Source organism: Helianthus annuus, chromosome 5 (assembly GCF_002127325.2).
Source record: "Helianthus annuus cultivar XRQ/B chromosome 5, HanXRQr2.0-SUNRISE, whole genome shotgun sequence".
NCBI classification, from domain to species: domain Eukaryota; kingdom Viridiplantae; phylum Streptophyta; class Magnoliopsida; order Asterales; family Asteraceae; genus Helianthus; species Helianthus annuus.
This window is the reverse complement of record NC_035437.2, coordinates 141421485-141443540: the sequence shown is the minus strand read 5'-3', so window position 1 is coordinate 141443540 and position 22056 is coordinate 141421485. Positions and strand designations below refer to the sequence as shown.

Below are 22056 nucleotides of genomic sequence, written 5' to 3'. Positions count from 1 at the left end.
GTACAACCCCTTTCCACGGTGAGACTTTCAGCATGACGCGATCATCTACTTCGAACACTACCTCTTTGGCACGTTTGTCCGCATAGGCCTTCTGGCGGTCACGAGCAGCTGCCATACGTTCTCTGATTTTCACAATCATATCTGAAGTTTCGAGTACCATCTCAGGACCGGTGATCTGACTATCACCCACCTCAGCCCAGCAGAGAGGTGAACGGCACTTCCTCCCATACAGTGCCTCAAATGGTGCCGCTTTGATACTGGTGTGGTAGCTGTTATTGTAGGAAAACTCTACCAACGGTAAGTGCTTCTCCCATCCTTTCCCAAAATCAATAACACACGCCCGCAACATATCCTCTAGTGTCTGAATAGTGCGCTCACTCTGACCATCCGTTTGTGGATGATAAGCCGTGCTCATATCGAGACGTGAGCCGAATGACTTATGCATAGCCTGCCATAACTCTGAAGTAAAACGAGGATCTCGATCAGAAATAATAGAAGTCGGCACCCCGTGCCTAGAAACCACCTCTTTAAGGTACACTGCTGCGAGCTGCGAATACTTATCTGTCTCCTTGATTGCTAGGAAATGTGCTGACTTTGTGAGACGGTCGACAACCACCCATATAGTATCGTTCCCTGCCTGTGTTCTAGGTAACCCCGTAACAAAATCCATAGCGATCTGTTCCCATTTCCACATAGGTATCTCCGGCTGCTGAAGTGGACCCGAAGGCTTCTGGTACTCTGCCTTGACCCTAGCACAGGTCAAACACTTACTCACGTAGGTGGCAATAATAGCTTTCATGTTCGGCCACCATACAAAACCTTGAGGTCCTGGTACATCTTATCAGACCCTGGATGAATAGAATATCGTGACTTGTGTGCTTCGTCCATCACAAGTTCCCGAAGATCACCAAATGAAGGAACCCATATCCGTTCCAGGAAGTAGTAGATATTGTCAGACCGTTGCTCGAACTTCTTCTTGTGTAACCCTCGTAATCCTTCGGCTTCGATATTTTCTTCCTTTAACGCTTCAATCTGAGCTGAACGAATCCAGGCAGGTAAATCAGAGTGAATAGTAAGCTGTAGGGCACGAACACGCTTCTGTTTCGGTTCCTTGCGACTAAGGGCATCAGCTACAACATTAGCTTTACCCGGATGATACTTGATAGCACACTCATAATCATTGAAAAGCTCGACCCAACGACGTTGCCGCATATTCAATTCCTTCTGGTCGAAGATATGTTGAAGACTCCTGTGATCGGTATAGATGGTACACTTGGTACCGTACAGGTAATGCCTCCAAATCTTCAACGCAAAGACTACGGCTCCTAACTCCAGGTCGTGTGTCGTATAGTTCTTCTCGTGTACCTTCAACTGTCGAGAAGCATAAGCTATCACCTTGTCTCGTTGCATCAACACACAGCCGAGACCCTGAATAGACGCATCGCAATAAACCACAAAATCTTCAGTACCCTCTGGTAGCGATAAAATCGGCGCGCTGCACAACTTCTGCTTTAAGAGCTGGAATGCTTCTTCTTGGTTCGATCCCCAAGAATAAACAACTTTCTTTTGAGTCAGGGCGGTGAGGGGTTGAGCAATCTTAGAAAAATCCCGAATAAACCGTCGATAATATCCCGCAAGACCAAGAAATTGACGTACCTCCGAAGGATTCTTTGGTGCCGCCCAATTTCGAATAGCATCTATCTTGGCAGGATCCACATGAATACCCATTTTGTTAACGATGTGCCCGAGAAAGTGTACCTCCCGAATCCAGAAGTCACACTTAGAAAACTTTGCGTACAACTGCTCCTTCCTCAGGAGCTCCAAAATAAGACGAAGATGGCGCTCGTGGTCTTCCTTGTTCTTGGAGTAGATCAATATGTCGTCAATGAAAACGATAACGAAGTCATCAAGGTAAGGTTTGCACACGCGGTTCATGAGATCCATGAAGACCGCTGGTGCGTTGGTCATCCCAAATGGCATAACCAGAAATTCATAGTGGCCATACCACGTTCGAAAAGCTGTTCGAGGCACATCCTCCTCTCTAACCCGTACCTGATGATATCCTGACCTCAAGTCAATCTTGGAATAGAAACTTGACCCTTGCAGCTGGTCAAACAAATCGTCAATGCGTGGCAGAGGATAACGGTTCTTGATCGTCACCTTGTTGAGCTCGCGATAGTCGATGCACATACGAAAAGACCCGTCCTTCTTTTTCACAAATAATACAGGGGCTCCCCAAGGAGAAGAGCTAGGACGAATGAAACCCATGTCTAGTAACTCTTGAAGTTGATTCGATAATTCTTGCAACTCTCCTGGTGCAAGACGGTATGGAGCACGAGCAATCGGTGCTGCTCCTGGCTGGAGATCAATCTGAAATTCCACCTGACGATGTGGAGGTAAACCAGGGAGTTCTTCAGGAAAGACATCAGGAAACTCTCGAACAACCGGAAGGTCTTCGAGTTTCCTCTCGTCAGTCTGAGAGTCAGTAACAAGGGCCAAAAGGGAAGGATAGCCCTTACGTAGACAACTTAGAGCCTTCATGGCTGAGATAATACCTACTGTAGCACCGCTACGATGACCCTGAACCGATAAAGATTCGCCACTAGCAAGGGGAATACGAATGACTTTCTCCTTGCAGAGAATTTCCGCCTGATATTTGGATAACCAATCCATTCCGACAACTACATCGAAGCTTCCGAGAGTGACAGGGAGTAGGTCAATGTCAAATACTTGACCTAAGAGATCTAATTTGCATCCCATGAGGACATGTGACGCTTCAATAGTTTTACCATTCGCTATTTCCACTACATGCTTAACAACAAGAGGTGTAGGACTCAATCCTAGACGACTACTGAACCCCGTAGACACATAACTCCAATCGGCACCCGAATCAAATAAAATAGAAGCATAAACACCATTCACAGAGAACGTACCAGTAACTACATTGCCGTCGTTCCGAGCTTCACCAGCTCCAATAGTAAATCCACGCCCACGCGCCACGTTGCCCCCATTGTTCCCACCATTGCTCCCTGCGTTGTTACCACCTGTATTCTGTTTCAATTGTGGGAAATCCCGCTTCATATGCCCCTCAGCCCCACACTGATAACATCCTTTTCTAGACCCCTGACTCTGCTGAGATTGCTGCCCTTGCTGTCTCTGATTCGACTGAGTCTGCTGCTGCTGCTGTTTTGGCTGAGGAGCCCTACAATCCTTGGCCTCATGGCCTACCTTGTCGCACCTGCGACAAACTCGATCACACTGCCCATAATGATGAAACCCACATTTGCTACACTGGGGCTTCTTTCCCACATAAGATCTCTGATTTTGATTCACTGAGGATGATTGGCTAAAGCTGCGAGTACTGCCAGTGTCTGTCTTCTTTTGGGGCTGAATCGAGTGGGACGCCTTGTCCATATCACCCCACTTGCGCTTACTATCAGTGACAGGAGTAGTGGCTGTGGTGGTGGCAGCAGTAGCTTTAGAAACACGCGGTGGTAGTGAGTTGCTTTCCACCTCCTGATCAATAATCTTGTGAGTCAACCGGACAATCTGGGTCAAGTTATTGAGGTTTGCAGCAGTAACCAAACCCTTCACTCGTGGAGGTAACCCCTTGATGAATAACTCGATCCTTCGAGACATAGGTCGAGACAAATTCGGACACAAGTCAGCCAACTCATACGACCGCTTCACGTACGCTTCAACCTCAGATCCCACCAGTTTCAGATCGTAATACTCGTTCTCTAGCTTCTGTATCTCATCACGAGGACAGTATTCCTCCCTCATTATTCCTTGAAGTCGTCCCAAGTAGTAGCGTTTGCTGCATCAATACCCAGTAACTGAACCTGGGCATTCCACCAGGTTAAGGCACCATCCTCAAGCGTGCCTGTCGCATACTTCACGCGGTCCCCCACGGGACAGTTACACATAGCGAACACTGACTCAGCTTTCTCGAACCACCTCAATAGTCCCACAGCCCCTTCCGTCCCGCTGAAGGTCTGTGGCTTACAATCCATAAACATCTTGAACGTACAGGCAGGCTGGTTGTTCGGGTGCGTTGAGTGAAAGAAGATACGACACGGGAGTAAGAGTTGTGTACATGATACAAAATTAAAAGTATTTGGTACAGTTCATACCAGCTTGGTAGGCTGCCAGAGCCTCAGCCACACGTGTGTTTACAGATTTGTTAACTCAGCTTGAGTCATGTTGATGCTACCACGTCCGTGTCCTCGTCCACTCATGTTTCTATATATGGAAATGAACTAATTTAGGGGTCGAAAACGAGGGAAGTATCCAGGTTTATCATGTTAAGAACGATTAACTACCATATTCATACACAAACAGGGAAGAACCCCTCTTACACTCGTTAAGCCTCACTGGGATTTGCATGCACCACGCGTTATTATTATGTGTGCACCCATGATAATAAGGCGGTTTGCATACTCCTCTCGATGCTTCTTAACTTATGTCTGAAGTTTCTCTCACCCCAACCAACACAAAATAAGCACTACCAACAAGATTAGGATTTACTAGATGCAAGTGTTATGTTACACTATCAATGTGTCATGATGCCTACCATGTCGTATCGTGCATGCTATAAATATAGTTACGTTTACTAGGCATATAATGCATAAACTAACGAGGAACGAACCTTGCAGTCTGAAGCTGAGTGTCATGGTCATCGTTTGGATCAATTCGGTTATAGTCTGGTTTTATGAAAACATTTTAAAACCGAGTTCTCTATAACCAGTGGCTCTGATACCAAACTGTCACACCCCAAATTACCACCTAGGGCGTGTCCCTAATGGAGGTGCAACGATCCAACAAGGAGCCACCAATCATATCAAACACGAGTTATAATGTATTGAAATACCCAATTGAAATAAATGTATCGTTTGAAAAGTTAAACCAAAACCAAAGTACTGAGCGGAAGCATAAATGTATAAGTGTGTAAATGTATCAAAACCAAATCAACATAATTGTTTATTATGACCACAACCACTCCAGCAGCATCAGACGACAAGTTCCCAAGTTCCTTCAATAGTTACCTACAAGCATGTAAACAAGTGTGTCAGACTACGCTGGTGAGTTCAAGGTTTGTGTTTGTTTACCAAGTTGTGTTACCGATCATGTGAGTAAAACATTTTACAAGACGATATGTTGTTTGTTGTTATGATGTTTGATGTTTCGATGTTGTTATTACTCGATTACCGAACGGCCATATAATATGTGATTGCCAACCCCAATGCCTCTATCAAAGCATTGGTCATGTTTTAAGGTAATTAGTTCACGCCCGTTCTCCTCGAACGTCGTGAGGGTGCCAAACCTAATAGCGCTATCAACTAATAACCCCCGTTGCCCTACAAGCAACGACCCGGTAGATGTAGTGGTCTTACAATGATAGAAAACTGAGTATGATAACCAACATCCCATTACACATGCATTCCTCCTCGGAACGTTACCCGTTATCCCTTCCCTGGGATCCATGCTTGAGAAAAGAGCAATGAACTCACCTTGATTTGCTCGGTATGTTATAGTTTACTACCCGTTCCAATTGATTAACCAGACCCTAGTGTGGTTATCATTAATAGTTAGTTCATAAACACGTGACTCATGTGTGCTATGCATGTATCACATAGATTTCAAGTAAGTAAACATATATCGTATCACATCAGATTGCAACCGTTCGTATTCTATCATCAATCATAATACCAGTTCAGGTTACTAGTTCACATATTACAAATCTCCGGTTAGCTAAATCGACTTCACATTCTGAGGTGGCCCACAACGATATATTATTACAACCTGTTAATACATTCCAGTCATGTGTCCGCCACACAAGTGCAGCCCCAACTCGTCCCAGGCCCACAAACTGTGCGGCCCTAAACCCACATCCACCAATACTGTTGCAGCCCACCCGTGTGGCCCAAAACCCCTGTGTGCGTGTTTACGAGTTTATATGCGGCCCAGTTAACAATTTCTTTGTGCAATTATATTAACAACCAATAAAACCACATATCAACATCTACTCCTAATAATAATCATGAAGGGCTTTTGTATCCAATTACTTAACGGCAAGCATGAGTTCGGCCGGTTTCTAAAATCAACAGACTCACCTATTTTGTATAAATTAAGCCCAACCCATCTATTAAGCATTCATCATTAACCAACCACTTGATACTAATACTACCCAATCTAAATGCAAAAATTACATCATCAGTAACAATTTAATATACTTCAGCATCATTATTAATACTCTAATTATATCATCATTCCATGCCCAAGACACCTATACCCATCACATGTTTCCTGACAACTATTAACATCCCCAAGAGGCTATTGGACCAATTGTTTTAGTATTTATGTAGTGGTCCAATTAACACAAGCACAAAACACTAGCCTATAACAATCCTATGAAATCTAGAGACACATCACATGCAAGACTTTAATGCCACTGAGGAAATCACATACAAACGTGGATGGCTCACATCATTCAGGATATTAATACTATCTCAATGGCCGACACTTATGGATTATCTCATGATGTTATTGGACCACTTAATAAAAAAAATCACACAATTCTTGTTACACAATCCGGCCACTTTGCATGAGATCACATTAATAAGAACACATACAGCATCATCAACTATATTATCAAATATCAATATCAACAAGCAAGAATTACTAACCAAGATCTTGACCAACAGAATGATATTACTCGAGGGGGGGGGTCTCCACAGAAGTCGTGCGATCAGGGGAAAACCTTTAGGGTTTTAGACTTGTGATATAAGTAACTTAATATTGATCCCTAATACGTATTCATATAGGATTGTTAAGTTGGGGCGGTTCTCCTCTAGCCGAAGTACTCTAGCCGAAGTAATGGGCTTAAGCCCAAGTAGAATAGGCTGCCAAAACTTAGTAAACAATCAATATATTGACAATTAAGGGAGGTGGGGTCCGGCTTGGATTTGGGTCTCATATTTAGGCTTGGGTCTCTATTTAGGCTCTCAGTTGCAAGTGAAAGTAATCATTTAATTAGGCTGGACCACAAAGGTTTTGGGTGCGGCCCACTCGAACATGAACACTAAAGTGTGGCCCGATGCACTAATATACGGTTACCGAATCATACAAACGCAGAACGTGTAACGCTTAAAGAGAAGTAACGAGGCGTTGAGACCACAAGGTTAAACGATACTAACCTGAAATGTTCGGGTTGTCACATCATCCCCAACTTGAAAGAAATTTCGTCCCGAAATTTGACAAGCGTCAAGTGTGCGAGAAACTAAGTGAGAAATCAGAATTGTTGCGGGTTCTGCTCAGTGGTGACACTGCAACTTATAATGGGGAAATTGATCCCATCGAATGCCAAAGATGGATAGCTAACATGGAGGGGGTGTTCATTCGAAGCCATTGTGACAAGGAAGATCAAGTCATGTTTGCCACGGGGCAACTTTTATGAAGGGCTAAAGATTGGTGGGACTTGTATAGTAAGGAGATCGGAGAGAATCGAGTTCAAACTTTGACTTGGCAAGAATTTAAACAACCTTTTATCAAGTACCATTGTCCACAATCAGCTGTGGATCGAATCCAAGAAGACTTTCTCCGACTCCGACAAAGAGATGAATCAGTCAATGAGATTACGAATACCTTCCTTGATCAACTGAAGTTTTGTGAAGAAATAGTCGGAACGGAGAGGAAGAGGATTATCCGTTATCATGGCATGCTTAAGGCTGAAATTCGGGAGTTCATAACTCCTTCTAAATGTGAAACTTTGGACGAGATCATTGATCTAGCAAGGGATAGGGAAATCGAAATAAAGAGGCAAGATGAACGTGGGGAGAAAAGGCAAGCTGAGAAGGGGTCAACACAAGGCTCTTCTAAGAAACCCAAAACGCATGATCAAGGAAAGAAAGAAGCTTCCAAAGGGGGGTTTCCACGATGTAAGACATGTGGAAAACCCCATTCGGGTGAATGTTTATTGGGAAGGAAGGGGTGTTACAACTGCGGACAAGAAGGGCATCCGTACTATAACTGTCCAAATCCCAAGAGGGTGTGCTACAATTGTAACGAATCGGGCCATGTGAAAGCTGAATGCCCAAAGCTCAAACAAGGGGTGAAGAAGGAAGGAAAGAAAGAAGAACCCGCGAAAGCTAAGGGAAGGATGTTCCAAATCTCCACGGAAGAAGCAAGGGCTCACCCGAATGTAGTCTCAGGTATCTATATGATAAACTCTATACCCACTTACATATTATTCGATACCGGAGCTAGTAGATCATTCATTTCTAGTGAGTTTGCATGTTCCCCTTATTTCACGATAGAAAGAATGTGTACACCTCTCGAAGTAGAAATTGCCGATTGTAAGAGTTACCTTTTGCACGAAATATGTAGAGGTTGTAGAATCACTATAGATGATGAAGATTTTGATATTGATTTGGTTCCCATGGTTTTGGTAGAATTTAAAGTAGTGGTAGGCATGGATTGGTTATCCCGTTATCACGCGGAAATTTTATGCGAAAACAAAATTATTCATGTGACATCTCCTAAAGGGAAACGGGTAACCATTCATGGGGAAAGGGAAGTAGGGGCAAAATTTTGTACTATCTTAGAAGCAACTAAGTACGTGAGGAATGGAAGTAAAGCATTTTTAGCCTATGTTGTCGATACCAAATTAGGAGCTTTAAAAATTGAAGATACTAAGATAGTGAATGAATACCCGGATGTATTTCCGGACGAATTGCCGGGACTTCCACCCGAGCGGGAAGTCGAGTTTCGTATCGAATTAGAACCAAATGCCAAACCGGTAGCCAAAGCCCCTTACCGGTTGGCACCCGCGGAAGTACGAGAATTAATGGTCCAATTACAAGAACTTCTTGACAAAGGTTTCATACGCCCTAGCGTGTCTCCGTGGGGAGCGCCTATTTTGTTTGTTAAAAAGAAGGATGGGTCGATGAGAATGTGCATCGACTATCGTGAACTTAACAAACTCACGGTAAAGAACCGATACCCACTTCCGAGAATAGATGATCTTTTTGATCAACTACAAGGGGCAAGTTGGTTTTCAAAAATCGACTTGCGATCGGGCTACCATCAAGTACGAGTAAGGGAAGAGAATGTACCTAAGACTGCGTTCAGAACTCGCTACGGACATTACGAATTCCTGGTAATGTCATTCGGGTTAACTAACGCTCCGGCCGCTTTTATGGATCTAATGAATAGGGTATGCCGAAATATGTTAGATCAGTTCGTCATAGTGTTTATTGATGACATCTTAGTATACTCTCGTAGCGAGTCTGAACATGCAAGTCATTTGCGTCAGGTACTTGAGACGCTTCGAAGGGAAAGATTATATGCTAAGTTTTCTAAATGTGCGTTTTGGCTTAGGGAAGTACAGTTTTTAGGTCACGTAATTAACGAAAAGGGGATTTTGGTGGATCCCTCTAAGGTGGAAGCCGTGATGAAATGGGTACCCCCGAAGAATGTTAGTGAAGTAAGAAGTTTCTTAGGTCTAGCCGGCTATTATCGGAGGTTCATTCAAGACTTCTCCAAAATAGCCCTTCCTTTAACTAAACTGACAAAGAAAGAAGAAAGGTTCGAATGGAATGATGAACAACAGAAGGCTTTTCGAATGTTAAAGGAGAAATTGTCAAGTTCTCCTATCTTAACCCTGCCAGAGGGGACTGAAGATTTAGTGATATATGCGGATGCATCTCATCAGGGGTTAGGATGTGTCTTGATGCAACGAGGCAAGGTCATTGCCTACGCTTCAAGACAACTAAAACAACATGAAATTAACTATCCTACCCATGATTTGGAACTGGCGGCAGTTGTTTTTGCCTTAAAAATCTGGAGGCATTATCTCTATGGAGCAAAGTGTACAATTTATTCCGACCACAAAAGCCTTAAGTATTTCTTTGAGTAGAAGGATCTTAATATGAGGCAACGAAGATGGTTGGAATTGATTAAAGATTATGACTGTGACATTCTTTACCATCCAGGTAAAGCTAATGTGGTGGCGGACGCACTAAGCCGGAAAGAATACCCACCGCCTATTCGAGTGAAATCGATGAGAATGTTAGTTACCCCAAATCTTCTTGGAACAATACGAGAGGCGCAAGATAAGTCCTTAAATGTTGGTGATCCGAAAAGTGAAAGAACAAAATGGTTTGAAAATAAATTTGAATTAAACGCGAGTGGGTTAAGAACAAGGTTTGGGCGGGTTTGGATACCGCGACACTGTGAAGCGAAGACCTTATTAATGGAAGAAGTGCACAAGTCCCGTTACTCGGTTCATCCGGGAGCCACTAAAATGTACCGGGATTTGAAAGAAAATTATTGGTGGCCGGGAATGAAACGCGACATTGTTAAGTATGTATCTAAATGCTTGACATGTTCTCAAGTAAAGGCGGAACATCAAAAACCTTACGGGAAACTACAACCTTTAGAAATTCCGGTATGGAAATGGGAGAATGTGACTATGGATCTTGTGACCAAACTTCCAAAAACAAAGAAAGGGCATGATGCAATATGGGTCGTTGTCGACCGCCTTACCAAAAGCGCCCATTTTCTACCCATTCGAGAGACTTATTCCTCGGAAAGGTTAGCGGAAGTTTATGTGAATGAGATCGTCTCCCGCCATGGTGTACCGGTGTCTATTGTCTCAGATCGGGATACGCGATTCACCTCCCGCTACTGGCGGAAATTTCATGAAGAAATGGGTACCCAATTGCATGTAAGTACCGCATACCACCCACAAACGGATGGCCAATCCGAACGAACGATTCAAACTCTCATAGACATGTTGAGAGCATGCGTGATGGATTTCGGGGGAAATTGGGATGAACATTTGCCACTAGTAGAATTTTCATATAATAATAGCTACCAAAGTACCATACAAATGGCGCCGTATGAAATGCTGTATGGAAGAAGGTGTAGAACCCCGGTTTGTTGGGGAGAAGTAGGGCAAAGGGAACTCGTACCGAATGATGTAGTGGCGATAACCAATGAAAAGATCGACGTCGTACGGGCTCGATTAAAAGCAGCGCAAGACCGACAAAAGTCCTATGCGGATAAAAGAAGACACCCTATTGAGTTCCAAGTCGGGGACTGAGTATTCTTGAAGGTGTCCTCGTGGAAAGGCATAATTCGATTTCGTAAGCGAGGAAAGTTGGGTCCCCGATATATCGGACCGTTCGAGATTCTAGCTCGTGTTGGAAAGGTAGCCTACCGTTTAGAACTACCCTCATCATTAGAAGGAATCCACAACACTTTTCACGCGTCACAATTGCGGAAGTGTTTAACGGATGAAATGGCTCATGTACCCCTTGAAGACATTGAAGTAGACGAGAAGATGAATTATATAGAAAGACCGGTAGCTATAAATGATTCCAAGATAAAGACTCTTCGTAACAAAGAAATCAAGCAAGTTTTGGTTCAATGGTAACACAGAAAGGGGTCAGATCTTACCTGGGAACCGGAGGATGAGATGAGAAGGTTCTACCCGTTCTTGTTCGGTAAGTAATCAGGTTTCGGGGACGAAACCTAATTTAAGGGGGGTGGACTTGTAACGCCCCCAAATTTAATTGTAAGCATGCATATTTATAATTCTATGATATGTTCTAATAAGTAAGTAGGATGTAAACCTAGTTAGAAGGTAAATTAAAATTTTAGTTAAGGGAAACAAGTTATGGCCATTTAAAAAATAAGTATGTAAACACAAGGGGTGGGATATGTAAATAGTGAAAGTCAATTTACTAAAACATAAAAGAAATACACCACCCACACATAGGAGGTGTGGGTGTGTCGTCTGGAACAAGGAGAAAAGAGGGGAAAACCCTCTTATTCAACAAATCAGTGAAATTGGAAGGGAAATCAAAGTCTGATTGTATGCATGAACACCAATCCTTGATCACCTAAGAATTTCCTACATAAGGTATGTCGAAAATTATGATTTAATGATCATGTATGAAATGGGTTTTTAGTAAAACTTAAAGTTCATATGAAATTAGTATAAGCATGTGTTAGAAATTCCATATGGAACTTGAAATATGCTTGAATTCGACCTAATTGATAGTTAAAGGTAAAAACCCACTTGGAATTTGGATAATAGTGACTTGTAACATGAGGTTATGATGTAGATTAGCATAAATGATGTTACATGATGATGTTCTTGATAAAATGTCACCTTTGAAATCGAATTAGGATGAGGGTTGTATGAGATTTCAATTAAAGTGGATGTTCTTGATGATTTAGACATGAACTAGCCAAGTTATGCAAATAATACTTGTACACTATGCTTAATTAATAGTATGCACGCCAAGTGTTTGTTAAAATGCTTGAATGATATAATCGGATGATTTTGCAAGATAAATGACTAGAAGTGGGAAATTGTTGCTTGTAGTAAGAATATGTTAAAAACGGAATGTAGAGAATGACATGAACTTAAAGTATGTGATTTGAATTGTAGGAATCAAGGAAGAAAGCTCGAGTCGTTCCGGGTCGCAAACAAACAACGACAAAGGTAAGTTTTTGCTTACACAATATTATTAGCATGTATTATTATAGCACATTGTTGATCAACGGTTGAAGTTATTCACTTGTAAAGAGTCATTGTAAGTCGATTACATAATATAGGTATGGGTCGAATAAGTTAGAAGGGTAATGTACCAAGTTAAGGACAAGTTCATGTATGAATGAAGATTAAAAAGGTTTACTTAAGGTTCACATATGTAGTTGATGTTGTATGAATTTTTGTAATGAAGACGTCTAACGGTTTGGTTGAATGTAGGTAAAGCAACTTGTTGATGGCGCCACTTGGGTTGAACACACTTGTGATGCACGCTTCCGCGAAGATATTAGTTTGGGTTAAAACTTTTGTTAGATGTGCTTTTTGACTAAAACGGGTCTTTTTGTAAGTAACATAACTTGGTCGTTGTTAGTTGTCAAATTTGTAGTTGAAGACTATGTAGTCGTTTATGAAATGTTGGGTTGTAAACTATTTTTGTAACTCTTTGTTAGTTATGTCATGGTTAAAAGCAGAATTTTTACATGTGAATTATTTGACCCGTTTGGTATTTTGTTAAGTGAAGCTTGTTAGTTCTCCATCGTTTCGTCTCAAAAGCGGCCGATCGAACCATTCCTTTCATGAGCGTATTGAAAAAACGAACCGGAAAGGGTCAGATAGAATGGATGACGGAGGCCGATTAAGCATTCCAGGAGTTGAAAGTTTGTCTTGGGTCTTTACCCACTCTGACCGCTCCAATTACCGGAGAAAACGTCACTGTTTATCTCTCCGCTTCACATTTTGCCATCAGTGCAGTACTTGTGGTACACCGAAACCAAGCACAAATACCGGTTTACTACGTAAGCCGCATTCTAAAAGATTATGAAACTCGATACCCGATGATAGAGAAACTGGCACTTGCATTGGTGCATGCATCTAGACGTCTCCGAAGGTATTTTCAAGCTTTCAATATAGAAGTGCAGACCGACCTTCAGATTCAGCAAATTCTCAGAAAGCCAGAAGTTTCCGGACGTCTTACCAAATGGGCGATCAAGCTCAGCGCTTTCGATACTACCTACCGAACTAGAGGTCCGGTAAAAGGCCAGGCTGTGGCAGATTTTCTTACGGAGGTACCAACCGGAGAAAGCACCAAAGAAAAATCCACCCTTCCGAAGGTATGGAACTTATATACAGACGGAGCCTCCAGTAAAGAAGGGTCGGGAGTCGGTCTAATTTTGATAGATCCGGATGGAAAAGAATATACTTATGCCTTGCGTTTCGAATTTAAAACTTCAAACAACGAAGCAGAGTACCAGGCCCTTCTCGCAGGACTCCAAACCGCAGGTAAGGCTGGTGCAACCTCCGTACTGGCCCATGTTGATTCATTGCTAGTCGCCAATCAGGTCAGCGGAGAGTACGAAGCACGAGAAGCTAACATGATCCAGTACCTAAAGCAAGTTAACAATTTAATCTCCTCATTTGACTCTTGCAAAATAGTTCACATACCACGGAGCAAAAACAAAAAGGCGGACGCTCTGAGCAAGCTTGCGTCCGTAGCATTCTGCCACTTGTCCAAGGAAGTGCTAGTCGAAACTTTGCAAGCACCGGCCATCCACCAGACGGAGTCCGTAATGTCAATCTCCGTACAGGAAAAATCATGGATGACTCCAATCTTAGACTACCTGAGAGACGGCACGCTTCCGGAGGAAAAAGGCCAAGCTCGGAAGCTGAAGGTAAAGGCACTACAGTATCAGGTCCATGGTGGAAAACTTTATCGAAAGACCTTTTTAGGTCCGCTCCTTAAATGCCTAACTCCGGAAGAGGCCAGTTACGTCATAAGGGAAATCCACTGGGGGATATGCGACATCCACTCCGGACCAAGAATGGTCGTGGCTAAGGCAATGAACGCGGGATATTTCTGGCCAGGCATGCATCAGAGCGCTGTTAGCGAGTTACAAGCATGTGAATATTGTCAACGGCATGCTCCCATCAGCCACCGAGCTAAAAACAACCTCATCCCCGTAACTTCGGCATGGCCGTTTCAGAAGTGGGGGATTGACATCGTCGGTCCTTTCCCTGTTTCCACCGGAGGAGTGAGGTTCTTGTTGGTAGCCATCGATTACTTTACAAAGTGGATTGAGGCCAAGCCCTCCGAACTATCACCGGGGATCAAGTACTGAGATTCGTCTGGGAAAATATAGTATGCAGGTACGGAATGCCGCTTTGCATTATCAGCGACAATGGGAAGCAGTTTGCGGAAAAACTATTCAAAACCGGGTGCGAAAGAATGCATATTGAACAAAACTTCACTTCAGTTGCCCACCCCCAGGCCAACGGGCAGGTAGAAAGAGCCAACCGTAGTATTGTGGAGGGCATAAAAAAACGTCTGGGAAAAGAAGGCATTTCTTGGGCAGATGAACTTCTGCACGTTTTGTGGGCTCACCGGACAATGCCAAAAATGAGCACGAAGGAAACTCCTTTCAGCTTAACGTATGGTACGGAAGCAGTCATCCCCGCCGAAGTGGGCATACCCATCCCTCGCATGCAGCAAAATCAAGAAGTAAACGAGCAAGAACTCCGCCTGAACCTCGACTTGGCCGAGGAAAGAAGGGAACTAGCGGCTATCCGGGAGGCAAAATACAAAAAAGAGTTGGAGAAACATTACAACTCAAAAGTAAAGGAGGTTCGATTCAAGGTTGGAGATTACGTCATGCGAAGCAACGAGGCAAGCCTGGTTGAGGGTACAGGGAAGATGGCTCCGAAGTGGGAAGGTCCTTATCAAGTTAAGACTGCTGGAAAAGATGGCGCTTATACGCTCAGCAGGATGGACGGAACTCTCGTCCCTCGCACTTGGAATGGAGCGCACCTCAGGAAATGTTTTCTTTGAAAAACTTCATGATATTTTGAAATAAATTTGTAATACGGAGGCTACGACCTCCGTCATCTTTACTTCCTTTGTAATGCGGATGGTTTTACCCGCACCAAACAATCTTATACTTCTAAGAACTACGGAGGGTTTTACTCGCAGATTATTTTAAATGTTTTACCATATGTTAACCGGAGAAGCATACTCCGGATAAATTAAATAGAATACGTCAAGTTTCTATCAACAAATGTTTCTATCGGCCGAATCAGGGATTTTAACCCTAAAAGGCAAGAACGAACTGGCATTTGTTGTATTCTTTCCTTCCATCTAAAAAAAAAAACTATTATCCTAAAGGTATACAAAAAACCGGATCCGTGCAATAAAAAGAACGTTCTAAAAAAGATGTAGATACAAAAACATGGACGCATGCAAAACAAACCGACTGCATCAAAAAATAACCGGATTAATATAGCCGGAAATCATTTACATTCAAAGGGATAATAGTCAATTACATAAGAATGGTAAAAACATCACCTACATTCATTCCAAATCAAAAATAAGGTGCATATCCGAAGTTACCGGATATGTCCACCTTCTAAAAACAACAGTTTAACAAACTAAAACCTACCAAGGTGCATAACCCAAGAAACGGGGCATGTCCACCTCATTCTTCCGGAGAAACGCCGCCTGCAAAATAAAGGGCATCCTTGATTTTGGACAGCGGTTCATTCACCAACTTCAGAAGATCCTCAACCACCGGAAATGTGAGAGAATCAAAACAAGTAACCGTTGTATTCAACTCCTCACCAGCATTACGATTCAGCAAAGGAACTTCGGCATACGGAGTCTTCTTCTTCAGAGCATGAATGTATCCGTTTTGAAGTCCAGAATTGACACCTACGGCGCTCATCGCGTTGTTTACAGCGGCAACAGCGACAGTCATCTCCGGACCTTTATGTATATTCTTGGCAAGAAGTCTCGCCCCCTCCGAAAGAAGCCAGGTCTTCGTCACTTGGAGATCATCCACTGACGCCTTCAGGGCAGCTGGTTAAGTTCAATAAGGTACATACCAGCCATCATATTCGCATAAGCCAGACGAGCGTTCGAAAAAGATTCCTCCGTCTTCGCCAAGACTGATTTATGCTCTTCGTCCTTTTTCTTCATGGATTCGGAAAAACCTTTTAACTCCGCAGAAATCCTATCCCTGTCTTCAGCTGCAGAGGCGGCAGCCGCTTGAGACGATTGATTTTGGGCAATAAGGGACTTAACCTTCTCTTTCTGAGTGTGAAGATTTTGGGTAAGTTGGGCAATCTTTTTCTCAACCTCCGAAGTCCTCTAAACCTTCCGTTTCAAAGAAAGGGTCTCCTTCTCCAAACTCTCTCTCACCGACTCCGCTTCAATCCAACGCCGATAAAGTTCGGTCACAAAAATGTTAGACTGAGCCTGGTTGGATAGAACCATGGCACCTAGGTCTTGGTTTTTCATTTTCCGACTCCGTGCATGATCCAGCGGAGCACTTATGTTAAAAAGAAGAGTCCTGGCAACCAACTCATCCATTACCGAATCTTTGTTCCGGATATCCCAATCCGGAACAAACTCCTCCTCGGCTGTGGCCGGGTCGATTTCCATATCGTCCGAGAACACATCTGCATATCGAAAAAAGGACATCAACACAGGTCCGAACCAAGATGGAGGAAGAGAAGACACTTGGTCTTCCTCATCATCAATAAAACGGTCCGGACCCAAAGACGAGTCCAAAATCGTACCTGAGAAAGTCACCACTTTCGGCTCACCATGAGTTTTTCCTTATCCTTGCTCATAGTTTCTGGGGCCTCCGTCTCCATACTCTCCACTTCACTAATTGGAAGAAAACAACCAGAAAAGGTAGGGGTTGGTTCAGATCGAGCCCGTGCGGCTTCTTCCCTAGAAAACTTGCCACCAGTAAGGTGCTCATCTAACTCAACCATCACGTCACCACCAGAGTGAGAGGAACCTTTTTAATCTTCTTTATCCGCGGCATCGGAAGAGGGTCAGAAGAACGGATCTGTACAGATTCAGTTTTCCTCTTACGAACAAGAGCTTGCGGATCAACCTCATGCATAACACCTTTGCTTTTCAAAGAAGCAGAAGAAGGACGGTATTGAAGGGCTTCGTCCAGACTACGCACCTCCGGATCACTATCCACGTCATCTAAAATTGACTTCTTACCCGCCTGAGATCCGGAGGAACCAGCAGCACCTTTTGTAGGCGTCGGAATGGAAGAAGTAGCTTCTGTAGTGGCTTGTTCAGATGTGTTTTGGGGAATCGCAGGCCGGATCTCTTGAGCCGAAGGAGCCACTTGCTTCATTAGAGGAACTTCACCTTCACCTTGATCGTCCAAATCAAAATCAAGAACATCAAAGCTCGGAACCTTTAGAGCATCCCGGAGAGACATTTTGACACCTACATTTTAAAAAAAAATAAAATAAAAAAGAAGTTAGTAAAATAGCAAAAAGAAAAGCGCCGAAGGGGAGGTAAAGGGCCGGAACTTACGATCACGCTTTCTACGAATAACCGGCCAATCCCTATCCCCTTGGCTCCAAGAAAAACAGAGTCGACCCAGTAAAAGAAAATGCTCATGAAGGGGACGGATTGGGGACTTATGTTCGTTTAAGGCACGAGCCAGTTCATGGTCGAAGACGAAGTCTTCGCCCAGATCGAAGGACATTGTCTGGTCCTTAAAACGCCATCCCATATCCTTCGGAAGACAACGATCGTCCAACCAGAAAAAATTATCTTTCCAGTTTTTCAAGCTGGATCGTTCGTCGGAGGAAGGGGGAGGTATACCCTTCCGATGGGCAAACGTATACCAGTCCCCGGTGGTAATGAATTCGTAGAAATACCGGAAGACATTCAAGTCCGGTCTCCGATCTTGGGCCCGACAGGAAATTTCAAAATGACTCACACGACTCAGACCGAATGGGTTAACTTGACTGATATGAACCCTAAAAAATTGGAGAACCCTAATCAAAAAACGAGAGAACGGAACCCTGTAATTCGCGAAATTGCAGACGCGAGTGTAAAAGGGAAAATTCCCTTGGCGGAAAGGGTAAATGGTTTCGTCCTTTGAGGGAAAGACCGGGTGAAGATCCAGAGGGATCCTATATTCTCGAACAAACTTATCCAACTGACGTTGGGCAAGAATGCTCACACTCGCCGACATATTATCTTTACCGGGAGCCATAACAAGCGATCTATAAAAGAGACGCACCTTTGAAAAAGAAGAAGAAGTTGAGAAAACTAAGAGGGTAACAGGGGAGAGAAGGTAAGAAGAGTAAAAAGGTAAAAATAAAATGGAAAAAGGAGTTTTTATAGGGGAAAGTAAGTCAGTTTGGGGGTGTCAAATCAAAAAACCATCCTATCAAAGGACGATTGCGGTTCCCAAAGCAGGTTTTCGTAACCATCACACATGGGTGACTGACGGTCAAGTAACTAAAATCACCCACGCCACGAGGGCACCGTTCAGACCGTGCCACGTCATTTCAACCAAAACTACTCTTACAACGACGCGTCATACGGACGAAACAACTTGTGTAAACATTTTGCTAAGTCCCTTACGGAACTTAACAAAGTGGGGGACTTGAAGATACATATCCGTAGCCGGACATGACCCCTTGGGCCGAACCAAACTATACTCAGACGTACATATCTCATATGTCCGCCCCATTACAACTCCGAGGACGAATCTCCATTTAAGCGCGTTCGGATGAATGATGTCATCTCAGTTGACCACTATAAATACCCCATCAAGTACAAGCCCAAGTACGATTTTCTGAACCATCGTCCTTATTTTCTCTCTCTACTTTGTCTCTCTACCAATACTTATCCTCACGCCGGAGGGTGGTCTCAGAGGGGCCCTCCCATCTCTGCGGCGAGCCTAATGGTTTTCTGTTTTGCAGGACGATTATCCAGCTCGTTTACAAGATCCAAACCCTCGATCACAGGCTTCGGCCTTAACTCGATTCTTTGGTTCTTCACCCCATAAACATAGTACTCTTGCCCGGTGAATGCATATATTTAACGAAAGGTTTTTGTATTATCCGGTGTTGTAAATGATACTTGAACGGTGTGGTTTGGGTGGACATGACGATCCAATAGCCGGTTGTGGATTATTATTTCAACACCCTATAAGTTTTGAACGGAACACACTATTTGTTGAACGAGGTGTTTGAATGGACATGTCGGTTATATTACGGATGGTGACTGAAGTTGCTTTAAATAATTCAAAACTCGTTTAAGTGCATGACGTCGGTGGTATAATATGTGGTTATAAATTTAAAGCAGGGCCGGCCCAAGGTTAAGCCTAATGAGGCTTGGGCCTTGGGCCACCAAAACTATAGGGCCTCCACAATTTGATGAAACCACATTCCATTTATAAAAGATTTAGGGTGTGAGTTATCAATAGATTAATGGATGGTAGTGTAGTGGTTTTGTGTATGTATGGATGTTGGTGAGACCTAGGTTCGAATCCCTGGTTCACCATTTTTTTTCTTGTTTTTAAATTTTAACACAATCTTTCAAATAATTACACTTGGGCCCTTCAAGTTTAACTTTCAATCACATACATTTTTTTTGGGAAAAAGGCCACAAGATTTTACTTCGCCTTAAGCCACCAAAATGGTTGAGCCGGCCCTGATTTAAAGGTATTATTTAAAGGGTGAAATGTTAAGAGACACAACTATTAAGTTAGCCAATGATGTCCTATGTTACTTTTTGTAGGGTAATATATAATTATGAGGGTATGGCTGAAGTTGTTAGGCTAGAGGATATGGTGATGGTCCTCACTTGGAGGATGGTCCGCCACGTAGGATGAGCATGAGGATGGGGCAAAGAGGATGAAGGTATGGAAATGGGGGATGATCCTAAAATATATATATTACATATTGTATGTATATATGGTGTGTGAGGAAGTTTTGTCCTTATTAGGACCGTTTTGGACGTCGAGAAGAAGACGGAGAAGACGCGACGTTGGGGGGGCAGCATGGAGGGAGGATCGGCGACGGTAGGGGACGGTCCAAAGCCGATCCCCATACCGTATAGCCTTAGAATCACACGTATTAGGTTTTTCTTTTAATTAAATACTGATTTCTAGATTTCAATACAATATTATATTTAAAGTAAGTTTTATTAAAAAAAGAAAGTTTTTCGGTGAGATTCTTAAAAAAAGTAAGATACACGAGAGAACAAAAACCATGATTAATTTGACATTTATTTAATGTATTTGGCTTTAAAGCCTAGTGACATTTTAGGAGTGTGATAAGATTTTGGGACCAATAGGTCCTGAGTTCGATTCCCACAAGTGGGTTTTTCTCATATTTATTGGATTTTCTCCTGATTTGGTGTATAGGCATTATGCCTAGTGGAGATAGATATGATCGAATTGATATTTATTTAATGAATTGGGTTTATCTAATGAAATTAGGAGAGAGAAACAAACAAACCTTCAAAAATACCATAATGGTAAATATATTTTCAAGAACACCATTTTAATAATTACTTTTTCCACCAACACCACTATGTGAAAAAAAACTCACGAAAAGTATTGACAACAATGAACTTTATTAAAAGTCAAATCTACTAAATTGACATTTTTTTTAAATAAAGGAAGAATGTGATTGACAAATCATAAATCTCAAGAAAAGGTTTCAAAAAATTGATATGTTTTATTAGGGTGTATGTATTATATAGATTTCTAGATATTAAAAAGATTTTTGTAATTGTTTGTGATATGTTTTGAAGACAAAATTTGAACTAGAAAAGTTTGAGTGGACTGATCAGTTTGATGTTGGGCTAGTGTAAAATTGTTTGGGCTTTTGTTATTGTTTCTTATTGAACCAAGACAAGCGTATTAGATTGTGAATGTGAGTAATATCATTGTTTGGGTCGTGATTTTGTGAATGTGAGTAATATCATTGTTTAGTTTTGGGTTGTTGGCATTTTATTTTGGACAGAAACCACGTGTTTTGATAGTGATAAGATTGTCAAGTTGGGCTGGATTATTGTGAATTAGATTTTGGGCTAAAAAACCGTTTTGAACCGGGTTTAATCTACAAATTCGGGTTTGACTATTTGGTTCAAGAGACGTACAATTTTTAACAAGTTCAAAGCTTAGGGGCTGTTTGGTAGCCTCTTAATAACCATTCAGATGCTACCTCTTAATGGTTTAAAACCTCTGAATGAATAAGAGGTAACCTCAAGTCTGAATGGTTAAGAGGTAACCTCTGAATGGTAAATCATCACATGTCACGTTCTTCTACCTTCTCATTGGTAAAATTCTTAATGGTTCCATTAAGAGGTATCCTCTTAATCACCATTCAGAGGCTACCAAACAGCCCCTTAGTTGGTTGCCAAACGAAAAAAATTGAGAAAAATTAATGATTGGGATTTTGAATTTTTCAATCAATCAATCATACCCAGTAAAATTCCACAAATAGCAAAGCTATTGGTAGAGTCTGGGAAGGGGGGATATAGACACACTTTACCTCTACCCCTAGTTTTTGAGGACTTTAAATATGGGGACTCAAGAGAACAAAAATCTTCGGTTAAAGAGATTTGAAAATTTTATGTGTACATCTTTGTTGATAGAACGGTATTGTTGTTTACTTAGAAAGATAAGTGAGTATGGGTTCAAGGTGTCGGATGCTGAAGTGATATC

At 42.5% G+C, this 22056-nt stretch overlaps 1 protein-coding gene across 1 annotated transcript; it reads left to right on the top strand.

The window, feature by feature from the left end:
• The first annotated feature begins 13395 nt into the window (after positions 1-13395).
• LOC110943715 lies at positions 13396-14676 on the top strand. The gene has a single exon (XM_022185450.1). It carries the CDS (start codon positions 13396-13398, stop codon positions 14674-14676), a length of 1281 nt encoding a protein of 426 aa, XP_022041142.1.
• The last annotated feature ends 7380 nt before the right edge of the window (positions 14677-22056 follow it).

Coding starts and splice junctions, on each gene's coding strand:
- LOC110943715 (XM_022185450.1), top strand. CDS start 13,396: ATGATAGAGAAACTGGCACTTGCATTGGTGCATGCATCTAGACGTCTC.